Source organism: Anoplopoma fimbria, chromosome 8, assembly GCF_027596085.1.
Source record: "Anoplopoma fimbria isolate UVic2021 breed Golden Eagle Sablefish chromosome 8, Afim_UVic_2022, whole genome shotgun sequence".
Classification (NCBI taxonomy): Eukaryota; Metazoa; Chordata; class Actinopteri; order Perciformes; family Anoplopomatidae; genus Anoplopoma; species Anoplopoma fimbria.
Window position 1 is genome coordinate 7,884,176 of NC_072456.1, and position 21,720 is coordinate 7,905,895.

The following is a 21,720-nucleotide window of genomic DNA, read 5'->3' on the forward strand; positions in this document are numbered from 1 at the left end:
TTTAGTCAATTACAGTTTTTTTTTTACAAGCATTGGCTGTGTAAACCCTAACAAGTCAACCAAGTTTAACCAATGCCAATAGCATTTAGAAAATGGTTTTATATCATTCATTTTATGCCTGACCAAAAATACAAGACATCCATGGTAATAAATGCATGCCCCAGCAAAGACCTAACATTTGAATGGTGGCCATTACCACAATTGTCCACAATCAGTAGACCCATCACACAATGGTAAACAATAAAGTGCTCAGAAATAAAGCATTTACATGTAAATATAACAAAGGACTTGTTGAAGTTTTGTTTAATATTGATCTTTGAATTTCTATTCACTGTGTTTCATACAGTTTAAATGATTCTTGAGCTTGAAAACAGTTTGAGCTCTCACCTGCATCTCAAGGTTTTTATTTTCAAGTCAAATTTCCAGCAGCTGTAATTCAAAATAAACATTTTGACTTATGGAAAAACAACTTAACAATATCAAGAGTTGCTTGGGGCATTTCAATCATTGCTTGCTCTGTTTAATAGTTGTAGTCAGTTTAATATCAAAAGCTTTTTGTTCGACCAGCATATCTTTTAATGTCACGGTTTATGTCGGATATCTCTTAAAATAGTGTATATTGTGATTATATCTTTAAACATATCACCCAGCACTAACTAGAGGTAAAACAATTAGCTTATCCTCATCAAATCTGCTCTTCTATACTGAAGAGTGCAGTCCACCAAGACACTTTGTTTCTAGGGGGATTGCATGCATGGAGCTGGTATAGACAAAGGAAACAGTCAAGCATGTCACCCCATCCTTGCAGATTCACAGTATTCAGAGATGATGTCAAAGGGTTAACTAGTGATTTACAGTGTAGGTCCAGTTTGATGTCGACTGTGCTCTTCATCAGAATCGGTCAAACAGACCTCCTCTGACCTTGAGCATTGGCCCTGTTGACCATATCCTGGTACATCTTGGACCTGAGGAATCGTGGGTAAGAGTCTTTCTCCATGAGGCTGTAGACTTTAGCTTGGACTTCGTTGAGGCTAGTTGGGGTCGGATCTCCTAGACTCAGTTTGGTCCTTTCCCTGGTGCGGTAGTCAATGTTCACCTGCCAGGGTAAGGAGAGCAAATGCACATTTTCTTAGAAGGCGAGGGTCACTCATAGTAAGTCAAAGTCAAAGTGACACACGGCAACATTTGCACCGCACACTCTACACCACCTGACCATGATTGTTCCTTTTGGTAAAGGAACAATCATGGAGCAGAAAACACTAATTTGGGAAGGCAATGATAAATTACCTTTTGTGTGGTTTAGCTATGGGGATTTATTGCTTAAAGCCAGTCAGTAATCTAAAACAAGAAATGGGGCTAATGACCAAACTGAGGTGGGGTTATCACGTTAGACAATCAGTGTGCAATGACCAAGCAGGCTTGACCAATACGGGTCAAATGTTTCAAAATACATGATTAACGTTAGAATTAACGAAGAAACTTTCATGAAAAAGTTGAAAAGTTGATATTATTGGACAAAAGTACCTAAACCTCACGTCACATAGATTAAGTACATTTTTGGTAAATCTTGTCAACCTTTTGGAGAGTATGGACGCAGTGAAAAGTTGACAAAGAAAGTAAATATGTGTGTCTCATAAAAAAAAGAAAACTAATGCACACAATATGAAGAGGAACATCTCACTACCTCTTTCTGAAAAGGAAACAGCAGTGTTTATGGGAAATGTAGTTTTAAACCTTGGTGTCAATCTGATTACATTTGTCTACAACAATCAATATATATAGATCTTATGAAAAGGCTTTTACCAAGCATCATTAAGTAAAAGGAAAAACACGTTAAACAGCAGTCACACACACCTCTCTGGGTGACTGAATATCAATGAACTCCTGAAAGATCTTGTTGGCTTTGGACACAAGCTTGGTGGAGCTTTTGATTTTTTTGTACTCCTCGCAAGCCATCCAAAACTCGATATTCTCGTCACTGAACTCTGACTTGAGAAATGTCCGGAAAGCAGCCAGGCCATCTGGAAAGGACAAATTAATGAGACGGTAAGGGGAGAAGGTAACAACAACAAAAGCACTTCAAAAACACGATCGATATTGCAGCATAGCACCTATTTTTGTACAGCAGGACACTTGGTGTTTTTTTCTATCTTCTTCATAGTAGAGTAGCTTGATCATGTCATGATCCCTTCAACCTATGTTGATATTTTTCCAGTGCGTACACACTGTTGTTCCCAGAAGCGGGAAACGGCTCTCATGATTAGAACAAAAACAAAATACTCCCACAAAGAGATCGCTTTTTTTTTGCTGTCTTCATCAGTCAAGATAAGTGATCAATTAATGTGCTCCCCACGGATGATAACACAGATGAAGGGCTTGTTTTTCTAAGGGCTCATGTCAAACTGACATGTTATTTCCACCCTTCTCCTTTCTGCTGTTTACCTAATAAAACTAGTCAGAGCAGAGGGGATGGCCCATCAGTGCATATATATCAAAAATATTACTGTTTATTGTGAGAAGAAAAAACTCGTAAAAACATTGCCCAAGCACGCTAGTTGTTAAAAAAATAAAATAAAAAATAAGAAAAAACTGGACTGAGGCAGTTTAGAAGTGTCTTCAGGATGACTGAGAGAGACAAAATAGAGCATTCAGAGGGCAGGCAGACTGAGAACAGAGTGCAGGTGAAGACTGAGTTCAGGCAAACATTGACTTAATCAGGGAAGCTAGCAGAGAAAGTCTTAAATCAGAGCAGCAAAGGGAACTTAGTGAAACAACAGGAGGCTGTCCAGAGACTCAAGCCTAAATACACCGGAGCAATTAGGAGCAGCTGGCAGTAATATGGACAATGCATGGCAGCTGGGGCTGAAACAATCAGTGGAGACTCAAGCTGCACACTGGGGCATGTCAATATATTATTAAAAAAAGACATTGTAGGTCAGCTTAAAACACTGCTGTTATGCTATGCTGACATTTAGTTGTCACTCTAGATATGGACCTTGACTAGAATACAAAGTGTAACCCTGATACAATGAGCTAGAAAAGCACAACAATGATGCTTATCAAGCACACTCAATGTTCTTGTACTAACAAGCCATGTGCACAGGTCAGGCCCCCAGCAAACACACAATCAGCTATACACACTGGAGAATGACAATAGAATGCAGTCAGGTCCAATAGGTATACACTATCCCTCCTTCTGAATTAAATCATGGCTTAGTTGAATGCAAGGGAACATTCAGTACTGTGTTCCTATTGCTCTGACATTACTTAATGTGATGCGTGTGTGTGTGTGTGTGTTCATGTACATGTTGTTTTTCACCTCTCTAATGAGCAATAGAAAAAAGAAAACGCAGGTGTGTTACGCTCTCTCCGCCTTGGGAGGGCTCAATTCTTGACTTTGTAACATACTATGTTTCGTCAAACAAAGGTGTTATGTTGGAACCTTGATCTGGACAAAACAGATATTTTTTTCATATGAGTGCAGGGTGTTTACAGTTTTCTTTCAGTCTAGGCTGGCTGTCTCTCATCCCTTTGTCAGCACAGCATTTGATATGATCACTATAATCACTTTGATGACAGACCTGTGTGAAAAGTGATGCATCCTATTTTTGAAAACTCAGACCAAAGCTTTGAAAGGTAATTGCGATTGAAGACAAAACTAGGCATTTTTTGTCTTTTCTGCTTAAGGTGGGAGCAGAACTGTAAATTGTTGAAATCTAAAAAAAGTTAAAGTAAAAAGACACTCCAGGCAGTGGTCACAGATGGGTTGTGAAACCACTACAATAAACGAAAGAAAAACATGTGCTTTTTTGCTTTATTAGAGAGACATCCATCAAAAGCACACACACACACACACACACACACACACACACACACACACACACACACACACACACACACACACACACACACACACACACACACACACACACACGTATAAATACATTCCTTGCTTTTTGTTCAGACAAAGCAAGACATCGGATGATGTAACATGGGGCTCTGGGAAAGTATTAGCTAAAATAATCACGTCAGTTAATTGATAAAATTATAGGCAGATCGACTGATAATGAAAATAAGTTAGTTGCATCGCTAGCTTAACATGTTTCTTTTTCATGAAGCATTTGCTAGTAGTCGGATTAAATAACCAGCGTTTTGTTCTTCCCACTGTGCGTATGTTAGCGAATAAGAATTGTTTTCAATCGACAGGCGCATGCTTGCTTTTGGCAATCAGCATACTGCCAAGCCCCAGTATCTTTATGTAAGGAAATACCTTTGCCTTGATGTTTATGTGTTTCCACTGCAGAGATGATTATAAAAACACAAAAAATAGGCTTGTGCTGCCAGGCGGTGAATGCTGTATCCCCTGAGATACGGACTGTGGCTAAGATTAAAAAAATAAATAAAAATGGTTTGATATTCAAGTTTAAGCGAAAAGAAAAAAAAACAGAGCAGACAAGGAAGAAGGAAACAGGTTGATGAGGAGGAAAAGGACCATCTGATCTGTTAACCCCAGATGTGAGACTTGCTGCAATAATTGGAAAAACATACATAATTGGAATATGTCCAAGAAAAGAGGGTGGAAGTGAGGACATCCAGCATTTCCCCAAAAGGTAATTTATTTCATAAGTGTAGTAGGGCTGTACCAAATAGTTTGAAGCTTCATTCATAACATTCAGATTCTCAATAAGCATTAGATGCTGTGCAGCTTCTTTTTTTGGCATGTTTATTCATTCTGTAAAACCTGTATTTCTACACAGTGTCAGATAATGATCAGGCTATACTAATATTACTAGTATTACTATTTGTGGAATTCAATTTCAGTGGTGGCTGCGCTGTGTCCCACTCGTGTGATCCAAACATTTCCTATATTTCAAGTGCATTGTAATGTCCATTTATTGAAAGCAGAAAGATGCAATCACTTCAAAATTTTATAGAACATATTTTTTTATCTCAATCCATATCAAAATATTCTGCTACAACCCATATTTGTTGGCGTTTAACCTTTCAAAAAAAGCGTTTCCACTGCGGTCAAAAAACGGTTTAATCTCCCTCTCCTGTTTTAAATGGCCGGTCTAGCAGCAATCTAACAGCACCATCAATTTCATTTATACAACCACAATAACATCAAATCATAATTTTCTCTTTTTTTATTTGATGGTGTCATAAAACATGTCAACCGACATTCCAAAGCTTAATTTAATGTGATTTATAGAAGCTTATTATGAAAATAATTGATGAGAATGAAAGAGCGTCAATTACAAATTCAAGCAAATTTGGGTCCATTCACATGAACAGAGAAAGTAGCGCATTTTAAAATTTTAAGGACATAATCATTTATATGAGGGCTATACGTGTGTTCTGGGAAGTTGATTTAGCCATAAAATAAAATAATTCAGTGAGTTACATACGTTTGTTTCCCAATTGAAGTCTATGGGGAAAAGTCTTTTTGGGCCCTGTGGCATCATGTGATGGACCTGGGAATTGTAATTCTATCACATCACTCCGCGCAGAATATCTCTACTCTCGCGAGTGTTTGAGAACCACCTCTGTACCGCCACCTATCATCTGCATTTGGGATTGATATCTGGCCAATCCAAAGAGGAGGATTGTTCCAAATTAAATCTAGAGATGCAATGGTGACTGGGTTCGCCCACTTACTGTCAAAAAGAAAACCCACTCGAGCGAGCAGGTGAATATTTCGTCAGCCAACGGGTGTTGTTCACCAGGGGACGCTCATCGCCCTCAAAGAATGGTTTTCTCCTCGCGGACTACAGCCAAATTTGACATTGAGTTGCCTTAATAGTGCTGGACTGTTTATGGACATTGAAAATAAATCTCACAAAGTGCAAGTGCTTTGAATCCACTTTGTGATTTTTTTCATGTTTTTCTTTCATCTGTCAGCCCAGTGATTTTGATATTGCCGATGTTACCTCACATTGCTTTTTAGAAGTTAGAAAAATAAACACATGTCCTGTTTTTGCAGATGGATGTCTGTGAGTGAGTCTGTGCAAGAGTGTGCTTGGTCCATGGGGAAGGTCACAGACATGTGACTCATTATGCGGAAAGGAGTCCTCACAACACAGAAATGAGACCCTTACATAAGAAAGGCTACGAGGGGGGGAAATGGACTTGTGCTGTGCAAACAGAGTATTAGAGAAACAGGAAAGGACTACAGATACATTAAAGTGGCTTACATTTTCTTGATCCTGTAGTACGTGACTTGCACAGTGATGATTTTGAAAAATAAAACATGTCTACTTACATTTATGAGAGAGGAGATAATCAAACGATTCTGACCATCGAACAACCTCATCCGTTGATACTCTGACAGAGAAAAAAAAAAAAGAATACTGCCACAACTGTGCTTTCATGCATTTTTAACACAAGATGGTACTGTATGTATTATTGATGGGCAGCAGAGTTTGATGTATGATTTATCCTCTGCTCCCGGGCCATCATGTAATTGTAATATCAGGTTCAATTTAGAGAATGATGAATGGAGGAAGGAGATGAGGTAGAAGAACAATAGCTGCACATTTTATCCTTTATAAAGTGGTGAAGATGTGATGGGATAAAAAGTATCTTGGAGATTAGAGGGATGAATTAATATTATTTGTATTGCTCAATCTTTGGCGCATTAGGCTTTACATGAAGCACATTCTCGTCAACATAAAAAGCTCAAGAAAAACATCTTTTAATAATTTCAAAAACCTGCCACAAGTTCCCTCTCTATAGTTTATGATATGATTTTGTGTCAGAGCACATTGTTGGGTTACTTGGTTGCCCTGATTTACGAATGAAGGAAAACACATTTTCTTGGAGATACTTTAAATGTCATGAGGCTTTAATTGACCACCCACATACCATGCATAATATTACTTTGAAATACTTGCAAATCAAGGCATTTATACGCCTGCTGACTGCCCTCATTTGCAGAAATGATGCTGCTTACTATAGTATATTGATTATGCCAAGGACAGCTAACGTTTAAACCAATTAAATGACACTGAGAGAAATGTTTCTCTCTTGGCATACATTAACAATGTGCTTGTTCACTGTTTTTTTTCCCCAAATGAGGAGTTTTTTATTATGCCCTTAGCCTTGACCAAGTAAAATTGTAACACTCAGATCTTTAGTATAATGAACAACAGAATGTTGAGTTGCTCAATTATGTTCCTGGCTATTTTGGCTGACAGGACAGTACATTACATTGAACATCCCACTAAAATACAAAAATCTGAAAGAAGACTTTAGGTCCTTCAAGAGTTTTAACATTTTGAATTTAATTTCATAACATGTCCAAACTTTGAAGGCCAAGTGTGGTGTCTAGAGAGTTATTTAACACAACAGAAGCTTGGGATTTAATTTGTTACAAAATTGTAGTCCCACAGAAGTAGGCGGAGGATTTGTTGGCAGACTCACTTCAGACACCTCGCAGTGGTTTCGTGGGCAGGAGGCAGGAACTCAGAGAAGTCACTGTAGGAGTCAGATTTGTTGGACAGGCAGCCTAGTCTGGTCTTCATGGTTCTGATCCTGTTGAAGAAAACACACAATACTTAGAGGCAAACTGCACTGCCAAGCAAATAGCATTACATTTGTACATTTAGCGCAAATCTACCCTACTTTTCCATGCAAATGAGCCTCAATAAAGTATGCCTCAGCTAAAACCCTTTCACAAAGAAAACATATCTTATGCAGTCTATGCAGACTGACATGTTGGCTAATGGATTTACAAAACATTTTTATTTAATTTCAGAGAGAAGCAAAGTTGTGTCCTGTAAGTTGTATGTTAAGATACCCAGAACCAGGAAGGACCAAAACACAGCAGGAGCAATCACCAATAAACTGTTGCATCAAATGTATTGAGCTGGTTGAATGTGAACCCAAAGCACAACTGGAAAATAGCAAATATATTTAGTTAATGTGATAATAATGGTAAGTGCTTGTAATCAACAAATCACATAAAACTGTAAAATGAATTTCAATTGTAATCACAGCACCATCAAGAACACGTCATATTTGAACTGTTGCCAGGGTGGCTAATCATATGTTTATGCTTCATGTAGTTGGGCTGCCCCTTTAGATATTTAGCCTATGTATAAGTTCTAAAATGTTGTTGGGAGACCAGGTGAATAAACTGATTGTAAGAAATAAGATGAGAGAGATAAGGCAGTCTGACAGGACTGGGCTGGAGGTAGACAACAGGTGCAACTACATATGCAAGAAGCTGAATCAGTATGCTTCAATCAGCAGGGAGCTTTAAACATCCCTGAAATCCAAATTCACACCCTGATAAGGTTTCTTATTTAAGTGTAGTTTGCAGAGTTAAAGAAAACCTCCTACACAACAATTCATGACTGTAACAGAGTTCTAGGGGCAGCACTGTCTGATAATCTCACCAACACTATCCAACTTGCATGGATTCAAAATATGCTTTTTGTCTGTGCTTGCTCTCTTTTGCTTCTACAGATTACGTGACTTCACTCATCAAAGTCATCATTGTGATAGAGCATTGCTCACCAACATCTAGAATTATTAAAAGAGTAAATTATTTTTTCATTTCATTTTTTTTGGCTAAGGAAAATAGACAATGGAATTTTTATTAATAGCCCTTTATTGTGATTATTCATTTTTTTTTAAATTCATAACTCTCAAACTGAGAATGAAATGAACCATATCCCCATGTTTAACACAGTCTGTCCCATCTTATTAGTACACTGCTGCTGTCATGTACTATTTGTCAGTGTTCTCCCTCCGGGACGCATCGGCCTCTCCAGATGGGGCACGGTTGTATAAATGCTCCATCGAAGGCAAAATATTTGTGTAAAAGTAGGTCTATTTCACCGGAAACAGTAATGATAACCATTGAAGGGACAGACATTTAGGTAAAATCCTCCAAGCTTGAATGTAAAGGGCATTGACAGAGGAAACGGTGGACAATATAACTAATGAATAAATGAATGAATGAATTTTGCTTCTCCCCCTTTTTGATGTCATTGGGGTTTTTGTCCCTGTACAATAAATCAGAATATACTGAATCCAACTGTGAAATGTAAGTGCTGTGAAAAATAAAAATGAAAATGTTAAACCCTTTCTAACAAGAAAAATAAGTATTCCCAACTTTGTCAATAAGACCCTGCCAGATTGTATTTTTGTTTAACTAATATAAAAACAATAAACTTGCAATAGGAGTTATGAGCCAGACTATATTAGAATTTGTTTACATTAAAGATACAATATATAAGGTTTTGCTTAGTGAGCTTTAGATGTGTTTTATACCTTGGTTCAGCACACATTTAGAAGTGTTTCAATCTTCTCATTTAGTATTCCTTTAAAAGAGCATTAAGAGCTTAGTTTGCACCAATGATACATTCAAATGTTGCTTGGCTTTTTTATATATATATAACCTCTGCTTAAGCATCTCATTGAGATCAAGATCTCTCCTGAGAGACCTGAGTACAGCAGAGAACAAGAAAAAAAAACATAGCTAGACAAAACAAAACAAAAAAATACATAACCAGATAAACAAAAGAACATGACATACAAAGAACACAGGCATATATAATAAAAGCACACACAGCTTCAGTGACAATCCACCTAAATAAATTAAAAATTAAATGTTCTGAATTGACAAGTGGAATGAGACATTACATTTTTTTTAATCCTCTCCAACTCATATAATTTCTAAGGTTCAAAGTAGTTGACTGCAGTCTTCCCAGTCTTACCCGTGGGGTATCTTAAGTTTTGTGACGGATCTGTTTTGTAAAAGTTTCTGGAGTACTCGGTTAGACGAAGACAAGCCTAATTAAAACAACATGTTTCTGTTTTCATCCATTAATCCCTCCATTCTTAGTATTTGTGAATTCACTCTAAGTGTTCCTCTTCTATTCCTGTCTCTTGGATGGTATCATTGCAGTAGTAGAGATGGAGCAGTGGATTGTTTTGATGCTTGAACCTTCAATTGGGAACATTGCCTGAAATGTGCTGTTCATTAGCCACCTGAAAGCCATTTGCTTGAATTAATGGACTCCATCCAGCACGTGAACGCCAATGCTTTTTAAAATGTCTCTTTGTGTCCTTCTTCTTCAGAAAATTTGTAACGTGTTTGTATGAGAGACAGCGCGTGCATTTGTGTTTTGGTTGGACTAATATTTCAGGTTTCTGATATGGCCTTTAAATGAAAATGGATGGCGGTCTCCTTTCATCAAGTGTGAGTACCAGAGGGGTAAATACATGAGTGTTTTCATATGGTTTTCAAAAAACAATAACAAAACATAATTGAAACCCGACACAGTCTCTCCACTGAGGAGGGAACATTTATTTGTGTTTAGTGGAGAGTGGTTCACTTGCTCTCTATGAAGCTTTTCCAACCGATCAAGAATAGCTCAAATAACACACTGAAGTGTTCACAGCGTATTTTTTAATGCATGCCAGATATGAAGCTGTCAGCCCCAGAAAAAAAACATGTATCAGATGTTATATATAAACAGATGCACTGGACTGGAAGAGTAGTTGGCGTGTCATCTGTGTGAGTCATAATCTCAAGGTACACTTCATTTGCTAATGCAGAGGTATTTTTAGAGAGGATTAATGCAAATAATAACGTCGCACACCATGTATAGAAAATGAGTTTGAAGTTCACCAGTGGGGGTTGAGTTTTACGTCAGATTTCTCTGCAGACTTGTTGAAGGTTATAAAGGAATGCTGTTAGGATGACTTTCTCACACAATGACGGCAATAATTCATACATTTACACCAATACTAATTCAGAATACAGCGCTATTCTTTAAGTGCCTAAAGTCAGAGAGGCTAAACAATATATATAGTTAAGGATGAAAAGCACACTGAATGTCATAGAATCACAAAATGCAAAGGGTTATTCCTCTGAAGAGCATACATGTGCTTATGAAACACATGGCCACCACAACATTGTGTAACATACTGTATGCAAGTGAAATATTGGTGAAAGGGTCATGATAGAGAAGAAGTCACCAACCCACTCAAATTAATTGGAGACATCCTTTGGGGAACATGCAACTTATGCAGTTTTTTAACGGTAGTTGGAAACAGTTGTTAAAGTTAGTACGAGGAACTTTCTTTTTGTGTTGATTTTGGGTTTGGCCCGCTGGAGCCTGAGCTGAAGGACTTTCTGGTGAACCTGTATGATTTGTTAAAGGTTTACCTCAGAAGCCGACCCTGTGGCACAGATGACAAGCATTACGAATAACTATATAGCAATAGCCAATCTTCTTACTGATGGTCTGGAAAACCATCTCACCACAAGGTCAATTTAGTAGCTCTTCTGGCACTTTTGAACTCATAATGCAAGCTTTGCTAACTAATTAAATGAGTGCTCAGGAAAAAGGCCTGCTGAGGAAGAGTGAGCAAAAGCTTAAGAAAAGAAACTAAATGGATCATGCTGTTGGATTTTTTTATCAGTTATATCAATAAAGATGTATCTTCTGAGGATCATGAATCAATGACATCATAAGGCATGGCTATCTGGCAAGTAAATGCCAAATTATCTTGGTCTGGACTAAAATAAATGATATCTTATTTATCAATCCATTTCTATTTCTGCGCCCCAAAATGTTGATGATATTTCCTTGCTGTTTGGAATGCTTCTCGCTTAATTATTTAAAATCAAGGCTCACAACTTTGCCACTACTTTCAGTAAATGTAACTGTAATGGCACTGCATTTCTTCTTCTTCAGCTTGATCCATTTTATTTAATTATGCATTTTTATAATACCTTATGTTTTTATATGTTTTCTTAAATCTTCCCTTAGTCCTTTTTATGTCTCGCGTAAATCACTTTGAATTGCCTCTTCCTGCCTTGCTCATGTTAATGGCTTCATCTCAGTCAAATTCCACCACTGAGTTATGCTCTCGTCCTTCAAGTTGTACACTGCCATTCAAGGATTCTGTTATTAGATAGAGCCACAATAGGTAAAAATGTGGGAGATTATTTCATGCAGGTTTTAATGCATCAACACACTGCAATAAGTGCTTTGCATTTCATGTAACACATTTGGTCTTGAAACTTTGTGTGGCATGAACAAATTGGAACACACATATTAAAAACTGGCACATTGTACAGCAGCTTCAGTACATTAATATTGAAAGAGGGAACCAGCCTTCAACTATTTATTAAGGTCGAATTTGTAAGCATGTCAGCATGTGCCATTTTTATAGCAGACAAAGGTCATCAAGTGAAGTTGATGAGGAGAGAAGTGAACATATTGATGGATCCGTTTGGCGTGTGCCAAACTGTCAATAACATGATACCAGACCTCTCCCCCTCCTGCTTTGCCTTCTCCACTCGTCTCTCTTGACAAATCTGTATCTCGCTGACTGTTATGAGCTAGATTCCTAGTCTGCAGTATGGTGCAGACACGTGCTGCCACTGAGCTATTTATAAAATCCTTGACAAATCCATGTAGTCAGGAGGAAGCAGTGCATGTTCTATTCAACCATGCAGCAAGGCCAGCTCCTGGAGAAAAGATGCTAAAAACAGCAACGGCACTTTAATGTCTCAGATATATACTCGTACGCCTCATGAATCTTAAAGTACAAGGAACATCCGCTAGACTTCGGATGTCTGATTTGCCTGTTGGGGTTGGTGTATTAAGAAGTAAAATCTAGATCATGGAAATAGTGTCTGAGTGTGTGTGCATGAACATCTTCTTTGATGTTACCTAACTTGGTGCAATGCAGGTTTTAAGATTTCCCTCCGTCTCCTCATTTCTGTATGCTGATAGAAGACACCCAAGTTTTATGGCTATATGTTAGCTGACATGCTGCAAAGTAATTATGAAACAGGGTTTTAATGATGAGATCAGATTAATCTACACAGAGATAATTCAAATGAATATGCTATGCAATATCTTCTGCTGAAAAATTGCAGAAAATGTACACAGTATTAGCAGTATTGATGAGTAGACGTATACTTTACTGTACCATACCAAGCATGATAACGTGTGCATGAACGCTCAAGTGCACATATTTGCTCTGACGTTAACGTTGACGTTAAAGGCCACGCGCGTCTTGTGTCATCTCTCAAGTTAGAAGAAGAACATCTTAAGGACAGGTCACATCCCTCCTTTTATTCCTGCTGAGTGCAACTAAAAATAGCAACTTGCCAAGCTGAATTCTTGGACACTTTTTGTTGTGCCCAATAATAGCAGATCGCATTTTTATCCTAAATCTGGATCAATCTTCCAACATACATCATGCTGTTTTTAGATACCACTGTATTCTGTTAATTCAGAACTTATACTTAAGTTACTATTACTAGTACGGAGGCTAACTAAAGGATAACCAACTAAATTAATATTAATAATCACATATAAAACAATTTGCAAATGTTTTTTAAATATCAAATATGTCCACTCCAGTCTTCTACAATACAACCTGTCCTGCTTTACCCCAGCCTCACTTATTGGGAGCTGTCTCTCACATATCCATTAATTGATTCTAATTCATAAACTTGTTAATTAAATCAGACACTCACTCCCTGTCAAGAGTTTCAGCCCCCTCCACTTCTTCACAAACATTAAAACAGGATCATTTGCTTGTCTCATCTCTGCAGAACCACTGAGCTGTGACGGGGTGATTTGCTTCTTTGTCACTCTGCGGCTTTCTTGTGCTTATTTTTTTGAGAAAACACAGGCTTTGCTGCTTGCTCTCGCCTCTGCTTGGATTTATGCTAATATTCTTTTTTTCTCTCCTGTGAGAGACTTTGAGCATCGTTAATGGATGCTAATAAATCACTTTGACTGTAATTATTTAAACATATTAAGGCTATTGACGTATTTCTACATTTCTACATCTATCAGCAGATAGATGCCCCCCTTCTCCACAGACAACCACCACAAACTTTTACAGAAGATTGCAATGCTGCAGAACCATATTAATGGTTAGAAGTGAACGCTGTAGGACTATGTAGGTACCATTTTACAGTTGACTCAAAACAGTGGACAACAGCTGCTAGCACACGGCTACTAAATAGTTGTTTTGGGAGCCAAGTGGGAACTATTAAGAGTATGCGCTCAACTTCAATCAGCAAATTTAAAAACCTCAGTCCAAGCCATAAATATCCGTGTTCTTCATGGACTAAAACCTGAATTTAAACAGCCTCATTAAAACAAATAGAAAGTCAGCCAACTATCATCTTAATAATATAATTATATAATAATTATAATCAAGGATTAAATTATTTATGTCTTAGCAGAATTTGCAAAATCTTCATATCACTTCAGTTCTGAGGTCTTTACATTGGCTTTCTACATTCATGAGCTTCTGTCAATGAGTCAAGACTAAACACTTAAAACAGCATTCAGTTTTTATGCACCAATGTAAAGGACAAACTCCCAGAAAAATGCAGACCATAAATCAAGACTCAAGACTTTTCAGTTTGCCGTTTGTTAAATAATTTCTTTCACTGTACCGCAACTTTTATTCTTGTATTTTATACCTGTCTTATTTTTTCTATTTTCTTGACATTTTGTAACAGTTTTTAATTGTATTCCGGTCCTTAGAGTGTGTTATTTTGCACTTTGTCGTGATGCATTTTGATGTTTATGTAATCATCTACATAGATTAAAATGAGAGCCTATCTGTTTTGTGAGACATGTGAGTGACAAAGACGTCATTAGAGCAGCGGCTGCATTCTACTGAATTTTCTTCTACTTTCATTATGTAATTGTTCTTTTACTTTGTGAAGCAGTTTCTACAGTGCCTCAAACTGAATAATTGAATATCTTTTCATGATTAAAAATAATGATTTAGTTGTCACCACTGATGGCTCAAAGGTACTTGTGATGAATTAATAAATAGGTACCAAATATAGCCACAGCTATGAGTAACAGTCACATGTACAGCTGGACTGACACTGTTGGAGAAGCTTGCCGCCTTGGCACAACGGGTAGGACTATAATTACACTTCTTTTCATCGACAGGTAGAGCAAGTGGTTCAGCCGGCAGAAGTATTAATATGCAAACAGATGATTATGAGCGTGTCTGCATCCATTAATTCATGGAGAAGTTTCAATATTCAAAATGTTATGCTAATTTAAAAAAAGTAGCACTCTGCTCTCATATGGCTGGTAGAGCTGATAACGCCGTCTGGACCGACAGCATCGTCGCAAGTGTTGGGCCAACCCTCCGGTTCCCCCCTCAGGTATAAACACAGATATGCACTCAATTTTGGGTTTAGCAGCTTTAAAAATGTGGACTAGTGAATTATGTTCTTTACTATTTATCATGTTCCAAAAATCTCTGGGGCCTCTCACTCCTCTGAGGCCTACTGTTGTGACACCTGAGCACATTTCTCACAACAGTCTGATAGGTCAACCTGGGATAGAGCTACCCAGGGGCTTTTCAGCACATAATACCCTGATACTATTTTCATCTACTTTCTACAAAGAGAGGTACGTACATGTACGGTTAGATTAATGTCATCCCCGTCGTGCGGGCCCTCTATCTTTTTTTTTTCTCGTATCAACTTAATCTGTATTCAGTTCACAAGCTTCAGCAGCTTATAATTTAATCTCCAAAAGAATATAACTGCACTGTGCAAGCCTGCAGCTTGTTTGGCAACCTGTTAAAGATTGCCATCTGCTCAACAAAATAATATGATGTTCATAATTTTATCTTCCCTTCACCCAGGTACATTCATGTTCATTTGGATTAATGTTATTCTCCCGCCTGCATGTGTTCTACTGTTGCCACTTTTTTGTTTCGGAATTGCGCTGACAAACATGTGCATGATTTGGTTAACATTGCTCCATGTATAATTATTCACCTTTTATGAAATATTTATATGCATTGCAATTCCCTTTGTAATTTTGAAATTAGCTTGAACCAGGGAACAGAGATGTATAGCTTGGGAATGGAGGCATCTGTAAAAATATACATAAATGCTATTGAGATGGTCAGGTTTTTGTCCATCCATCTACCTTTACTTTGATTTTCTAGTTTATTCACTGGCAAGTTTCTTTCATGGTAATTCTTTGAAACTTCACAACAAATTTTAAATGAAAATTACATCTGAATATATGAGTCTGATGATTAAGAATGTAAGTACCTGACCAAATTAAATTTACATTTTATTTTTACTTTACTTTATATTTCCATTTCTATCTGTTAAAGAGTAGAAAGAAATGCAGTCTTCTGTGCTCCGTTTCGATAGTCTGGGTGGCTTGCCTATGGTGGTTTTGAAGCAACCAGCGAATAGAAACTGTTGTGTGAGATGTGTCAGGTGAATATGGTATAGTCAGTTGGGAAAACACTGGGGGGCTATTTGGGACACATTATTATTTAATCATTCTTGATAAACAACTGACTGGTTTCTGCAAATGAAGATTTAATGAGCTTTTGCTCATTCACAGCACGTTATCACTCTATTGGCATGAATGTGATAAGCAAAACTGAGCTATGACATTGTGTTTGCTAATCGCAATTTATCTATTTTTACAGGAGGGTCAGTTAAAATATTTTAAACCACTTTATAAAAATGTAATTAAAATTTTTAATAAAAAAAACCTTTCAAGTGCTAGGCAGATTTGCTAGCTCGCTAATCAGTCTGATGGAACTTGGTAATACCCAAATCATTAGCAAAAGCCTCATGACTGGCAAGTCCAGTATTCACTCTACTTTGAGTTCTGTTTGTCTCTACAAACCCCTCAGCTGCTAAATAGTTGACCATGTTTACCAGCCAATCTCAAACTTTGTTTGTCTGCTGTTTGTTGCTGTACAAGCAGCATATAGGTCGGTTGATTTATAAGACTTTTTGACTGAAAACAGTTGTCTGTTGCTGCTAGAAACAAGTTTAATAAGAGTGGTAAGAGTGAGCCATACAGTAAATGTACTAATGTGCTGTAAAACCAAAAGGTCCGGTGATAAATCTCTGTGGGTTTGTCCTCACAAGCGACGTCTTTCACATTATTCACAGTCATTTTACCCATCGTTAATTAAAAAACATTGATTAATGTAGCTTCAACTTTCAGGTGAGCTAGTTAACTAGGATCAACCAAAATCAATAGCAAGATTACTAGCTTTCATCCAGCAAAGTACGCTTAGAAACCCAACCAGCTATTTACCGTTACTGTCCCAATATGGCATGCCTCTTGAAATATTTATATTCTGGATTAAAAACCTGTTTTGCATATTTGACAAATATCAGACTAATCTTAAAACTGACAGTAATTGAAGCTCTTGCCACTCTCACTCATCTTAGAGGCAAAGGAAAGGAGAAACGACTTTCCTATCTTTAGCCATGTATCTGACTCAGAGCTATTTCAGATTACACTCAAGTAAATCTGCCTGGTTGTGGCTGGACAGGAGTATTTAAAGCACATGTGTGCCAGGGGTGGTCAGGGTGATAAGGGCGCACCACTGACATGGATTAGCTTCTGGAATAACATTCTGCTTGGTTGTTAAAAATAGAGCCTATCATCTACTGTAGACTATCCCAAGATGATGGGATGTGACTGGGTTTGAATGGGCTTTGTATGTTCCAGCTAAATTTCTCGTTTGGGGTAGTGTTAGGATGAGGATAATGACGATATACGTCTGACAAATTACTGTATCTGTGATTCCGTTGGGTTTTGCTAACAGGCTTTATCCGTACACTGCAGCTTAAAGGGAGAAATATTTAGAACAGTGATGGAGTTATATGAAGGTACAGGAAGCCTGAAAGTTATTTATCTATTTAGGGGCTGACTGTAGAAAAGATGTATGTCATATGGTTGTAAACATCCTAGATATTTGCAATGGATTAGCACATCCTACCACTCACGCTTGCCACAACGTGTATGAACCCTGTGATGCAGGTGTACAATACTCAAGTGTTTTTTTTCAGTCTGGACATGTGCTTTGTTCCTTTCAGATTTAAATGCTCAGTGCGCCAGATGCACACGTGTCTCTGCTCATCCTGTCTTTAGCCACTTATGTAATCAGTTTGTTCCAGGTTATTCATTTTGCATTGCAGAAACTGAAATGATTTATCTTAAGCAGGATGTGAAATTGGGTTGCCATATAGTATGCATGTAAACACAAGCGGACTTGTAACGTTGACGTTCAATTATGCACCTGCTTTCTTGCTTGAATCACCAAATGTGTTGATTAATTGATGCAAACTTTAATAGTCGATTTAGGATCTTTTTTTTTTTTTTTTTTTTCTTCTGCTGCCACCTGAATATCATGACTGGGATTTTGTTATTGGTGCTCATAGCATAAAAACTTTACAGCAAAGAAAATCAATAGCAAATTGTCTCTCCAGAATAACAATAAGCAAATGGATAATCTACAGATCTGGCTGTAAATTTTGATCTACTTTCCACCAAACAAAAGATCCCAGTATTTCGTAGAGTAGTGAAATGACATTGACCTTCACTGTATTTGCAAGAAGGCTAAAACCTGACGTGCCGAATTGTTTTGCTAACAGAACCATATGAGAGGGTGTCATTGGCAACTGTTTGTAAAAGGCAAGAACCCCCCAAAAATACTTGGCAGACCAAAAGTATATTTGCTGTCCCCTCTCCCTAACGCGTGAAACACCCCTGAACCACACCCTTAACTGACACTAAGTCCTCACAATATGCTTATTGGTCAAGATACAAACTCATTACTTAAAGCCTGACAAGATGGATTTATGTGTGTTCTTGAGACATTGTGAGGATCCAGCTGCCGTAGAAGTTAATGAAGGCTAGGCCTATATTTTAAAACCTCAGTCGACTTAGATTCTTAAGAATTACATTTATAAACATAAGGAGAGAGCAGGGGGGCTTTATCAATTTAAGAAAGTAGCATTAATAATAAACATGTCTGCAAACAACACACTAATGCAACATTAAATATATGTCCAAAATATTAACTGTAGATATATTTGATTGGTTTACCTTAAAATCTCTGCTTCTGGTAACTCGTGCTTTGGGCATTATATTGTTATGTTTAAGGAAATAAAAGCATTGGTAAGGATATAACTAGACATTTTGGGGGATAAGCTTATTTGCTTATTCAAGAATTGGTGAGAAGATTGATATGACTCTCAAGTTTTTGTTTGGTACATAAGAAGCGATCGCCAGTAGCGCTTAGCTTAGCACAAACATTGGAAGCGGGGTAAACAGCCAACCCGGACATGTGCTGAAGATAACATCACCCTCCTACCAGTACCTCTAATGCTCACAAATTAACAATAAACAAGATGTAACAAGTATCCTGGTCAATGACATGCAAAAGTAGAGTAAGTAGGTGTAGAAAGGTTCAAAATTGAAACATTTAAATGTTATGCACGGGTTCTGATACACCGCAACCTTGAGGTGGCACTTGTGTGGGCTTCAAAGCCCTCTTACATCTTTGATTGCTCTGATGAGTGACATTTACTGGACTGAAAAGCCCTCAGAGCTTTTTGCATCAAGGGAGGAGAGGTGGGAGGGTATGAACAGGTTTTCAGTAGTGCTCACAGGAAATGATACCAAAAGCATGTGTGGATAAGCAATCACGTTGGCAGAAATTTGAATTTGAACATGCAGCCAAACAGAACGAACACAAGCATGCATGGAATTAGCTGGAAAATAGGTTAGAGGACACTTTTCTATGCAGCTTGTACGTATTTCTATCCTCCAATAGTTTGATTACATTTTCCAATGTTCCACGCAGACGTATAATCCCTTCATCAACAGTGTTTTCACTGATGTAAAAATAAGCCATTCCAAGCAGCAGATAATAATCAGCCCTGTGAACCATTTAGAATGACAAAGACCCACATAATGCCTACAGCTCTGTGTCCACAGCAGAATTATATAACACTTTGTCATCCAATAAATGAATATGGATCCTTTACCTTGAGCCTGCTGTGTGCGAGAGATGCTGGACTCTTTCTCCCCTTCTTATTTATCACTTCCTATCCCCAACGTGTGTTTTGGCAGAACGCAGCCTCCGTCTAGCCAATGCTGGTTTGTATTTGTATGAATCTGTACAGCTGAAGATATCTAGTGTTTCTGATGCCAGCGAGTGGGAGCTACACGCGGTGTGCTCATTGGTGTGAAATCGCGGGGGGGAGAGAGCAGCAGAGACGGATTGAGGGAGAGGCTGAGGGGGTGGAATCAGAGAGAGATGGAGGGGGAAGAGAGCTTTGTTTGCACAGGGAAATCTCCAAGGACAACCTGAACACATCTGTGAAGTGGAGAGGAACTGTTCTGTGATGTTGCGGTTGAAGAGATGCAAACGTAAATGTGTAGCTCAGGAGGGGCGGTGGGGGTGGATGAAGTGGTCTGGAATATGGCTGTTAAGGGGTTTGAGTTCTGGAGTGAGATTCTAGTTCAAAGCAGAAAACTCATATAAAAACAATGCATTTGCTTTCATTTCGTGCTGAATCAATGCTATGCATTTGCTGGATCCAGCTTCTGAAAGCAAAAAAATCAAATACAAAAATCAACTGAATATTTTTTTTTTTTTCAACTCCTAAATTGACGAAATAAGCTATTTGAAGATGCTAATGTTATATTGCATTATGTAAATAAACGTTCGAGCATGTGACAGAAAAAGACAAACTAGCGGATAAAGGTCAAGACCAGAGGGGAGAGTTCTTTACTAGGTATTACTAAGTATTCCACAGATGATATATACTAAATGCTATGAATTCCGCTCTCTAGAAGCACAGACCACAACAAATTCACAACCTTGCCATGTGCATCTTTGTACAGAGACATGTTATGTAACACAGTATCTAGTGCAAACATGCAAGCTAGCACTCAGAAGGTACCATGGAAATAATAACATGAATGTTCTTTCTAGCAGCAACAGCAAGCAAATCGTTTCTCTCACAGTGTCTCTCATCTATCTTAATGTTGGGTGCTTTAGTAAATATTGCATATACACAAACACACGCAAAGCACACAGGAATTGCGATTGCACCTTTATTTATACAAACCTATTGAAGATGATATGTTACAAGTATTAGAGTGCATAGAATAAAGAGGGCGTGCAGGACATTTATCTTGCAATCTTGAGAGGAAGATATGATCTGCAAGGAAGTGAGAGTGTGGAGGAGTCGGCCTGGCAGAGGACAGATAATTCCTGCTACTGAATAGACAACCAAATGTTACATAAAATCACTCACACACAAACACGCACACCAACACACACAAAACCATGCAAAAACACTGCCTACACACACACACACACACGTTCTAAGTCTCGGTCCTTCTGTCTCTCTCACCTCAATTTCAGACACTCACAAAAACATTTGCAGAGTTTTGATAGGGTGGTATTAGAAAATGAACTTGGGCATTTAACGCCATCATTTTATTGGGAAAGTAAATCAAAGACCGAATTAAAATTATTTAACATAAATAAATAAAACTCAGAACAAAACATAAATAAATTAAATCATTTTAGACAGACCCCAAAATTGTATGAATGCAGTCCCTACTGGTTATGCATTTGCTTGCATATACATATGCAGGTCCTTTGTAGTTTCTCTTCATGTCTGCACAGTTGGCCAATTGCTGTGCAAATGGGCAAGATCATCAGATTTCAGAAAGCTGTGAAAATTTCCAGACGCTGCAGGACAATGCGACAAGCACCTTTTTTAGAGCACACTGAGAACCTAGCAGTATGTTGTACGATGTGAGCTCACAGAGAGAAAAGTTAGTGTGCTAGCTTTGTGCCATGTTGGCAATGATTAAATAATTTTATTCAAATGAAAATGGCCCA

General features: G+C 37.9%; 1 protein-coding gene across 1 annotated transcript; it reads right to left on the reverse strand.

Annotated features, from left to right (window-relative positions):
• Positions 1 to 699: 699 nt before the first annotated feature.
• Positions 700 to 19,923, reverse strand: rgs8 (regulator of G protein signaling 8). Its single transcript, XM_054602980.1, has 6 exons — positions 19,847 to 19,923; positions 7,423 to 7,533; positions 6,263 to 6,324; positions 1,855 to 2,021; positions 912 to 1,096; positions 700 to 760 (listed from the first exon to the last, which is right to left on the reverse strand). Exons 2-6 carry the CDS (start codon positions 7,521 to 7,523, stop codon positions 700 to 702), a joined length of 576 nt encoding a protein of 191 aa, XP_054458955.1. The 5' UTR covers positions 7,524 to 7,533; positions 19,847 to 19,923.
• Between the last annotated feature and the right edge of the window lie 1,797 nt (positions 19,924 to 21,720).

Excerpts from the sequence above, each read along its gene's own strand:
- rgs8 (XM_054602980.1), bottom strand. The coding sequence starts at position 7,523 with ATGAAGACCAGACTAGGCTGCCTGTCCAACAAATCTGACTCCTACAGT. Across the intron at positions 1,097-1,854 it reads ATATTCAGTCACCCAGAGAG|GTGAACATTGACTACCGCAC; the intron begins GTGTGTGTGACT and ends TTACCCTGGCAG. Across the intron at positions 761-911 it reads AATGCTCAAGGTCAGAGGAG|CTCCATGCATGCAATCCCCC; the intron begins GTCTGTTTGACC and ends TGTCTATACCAG.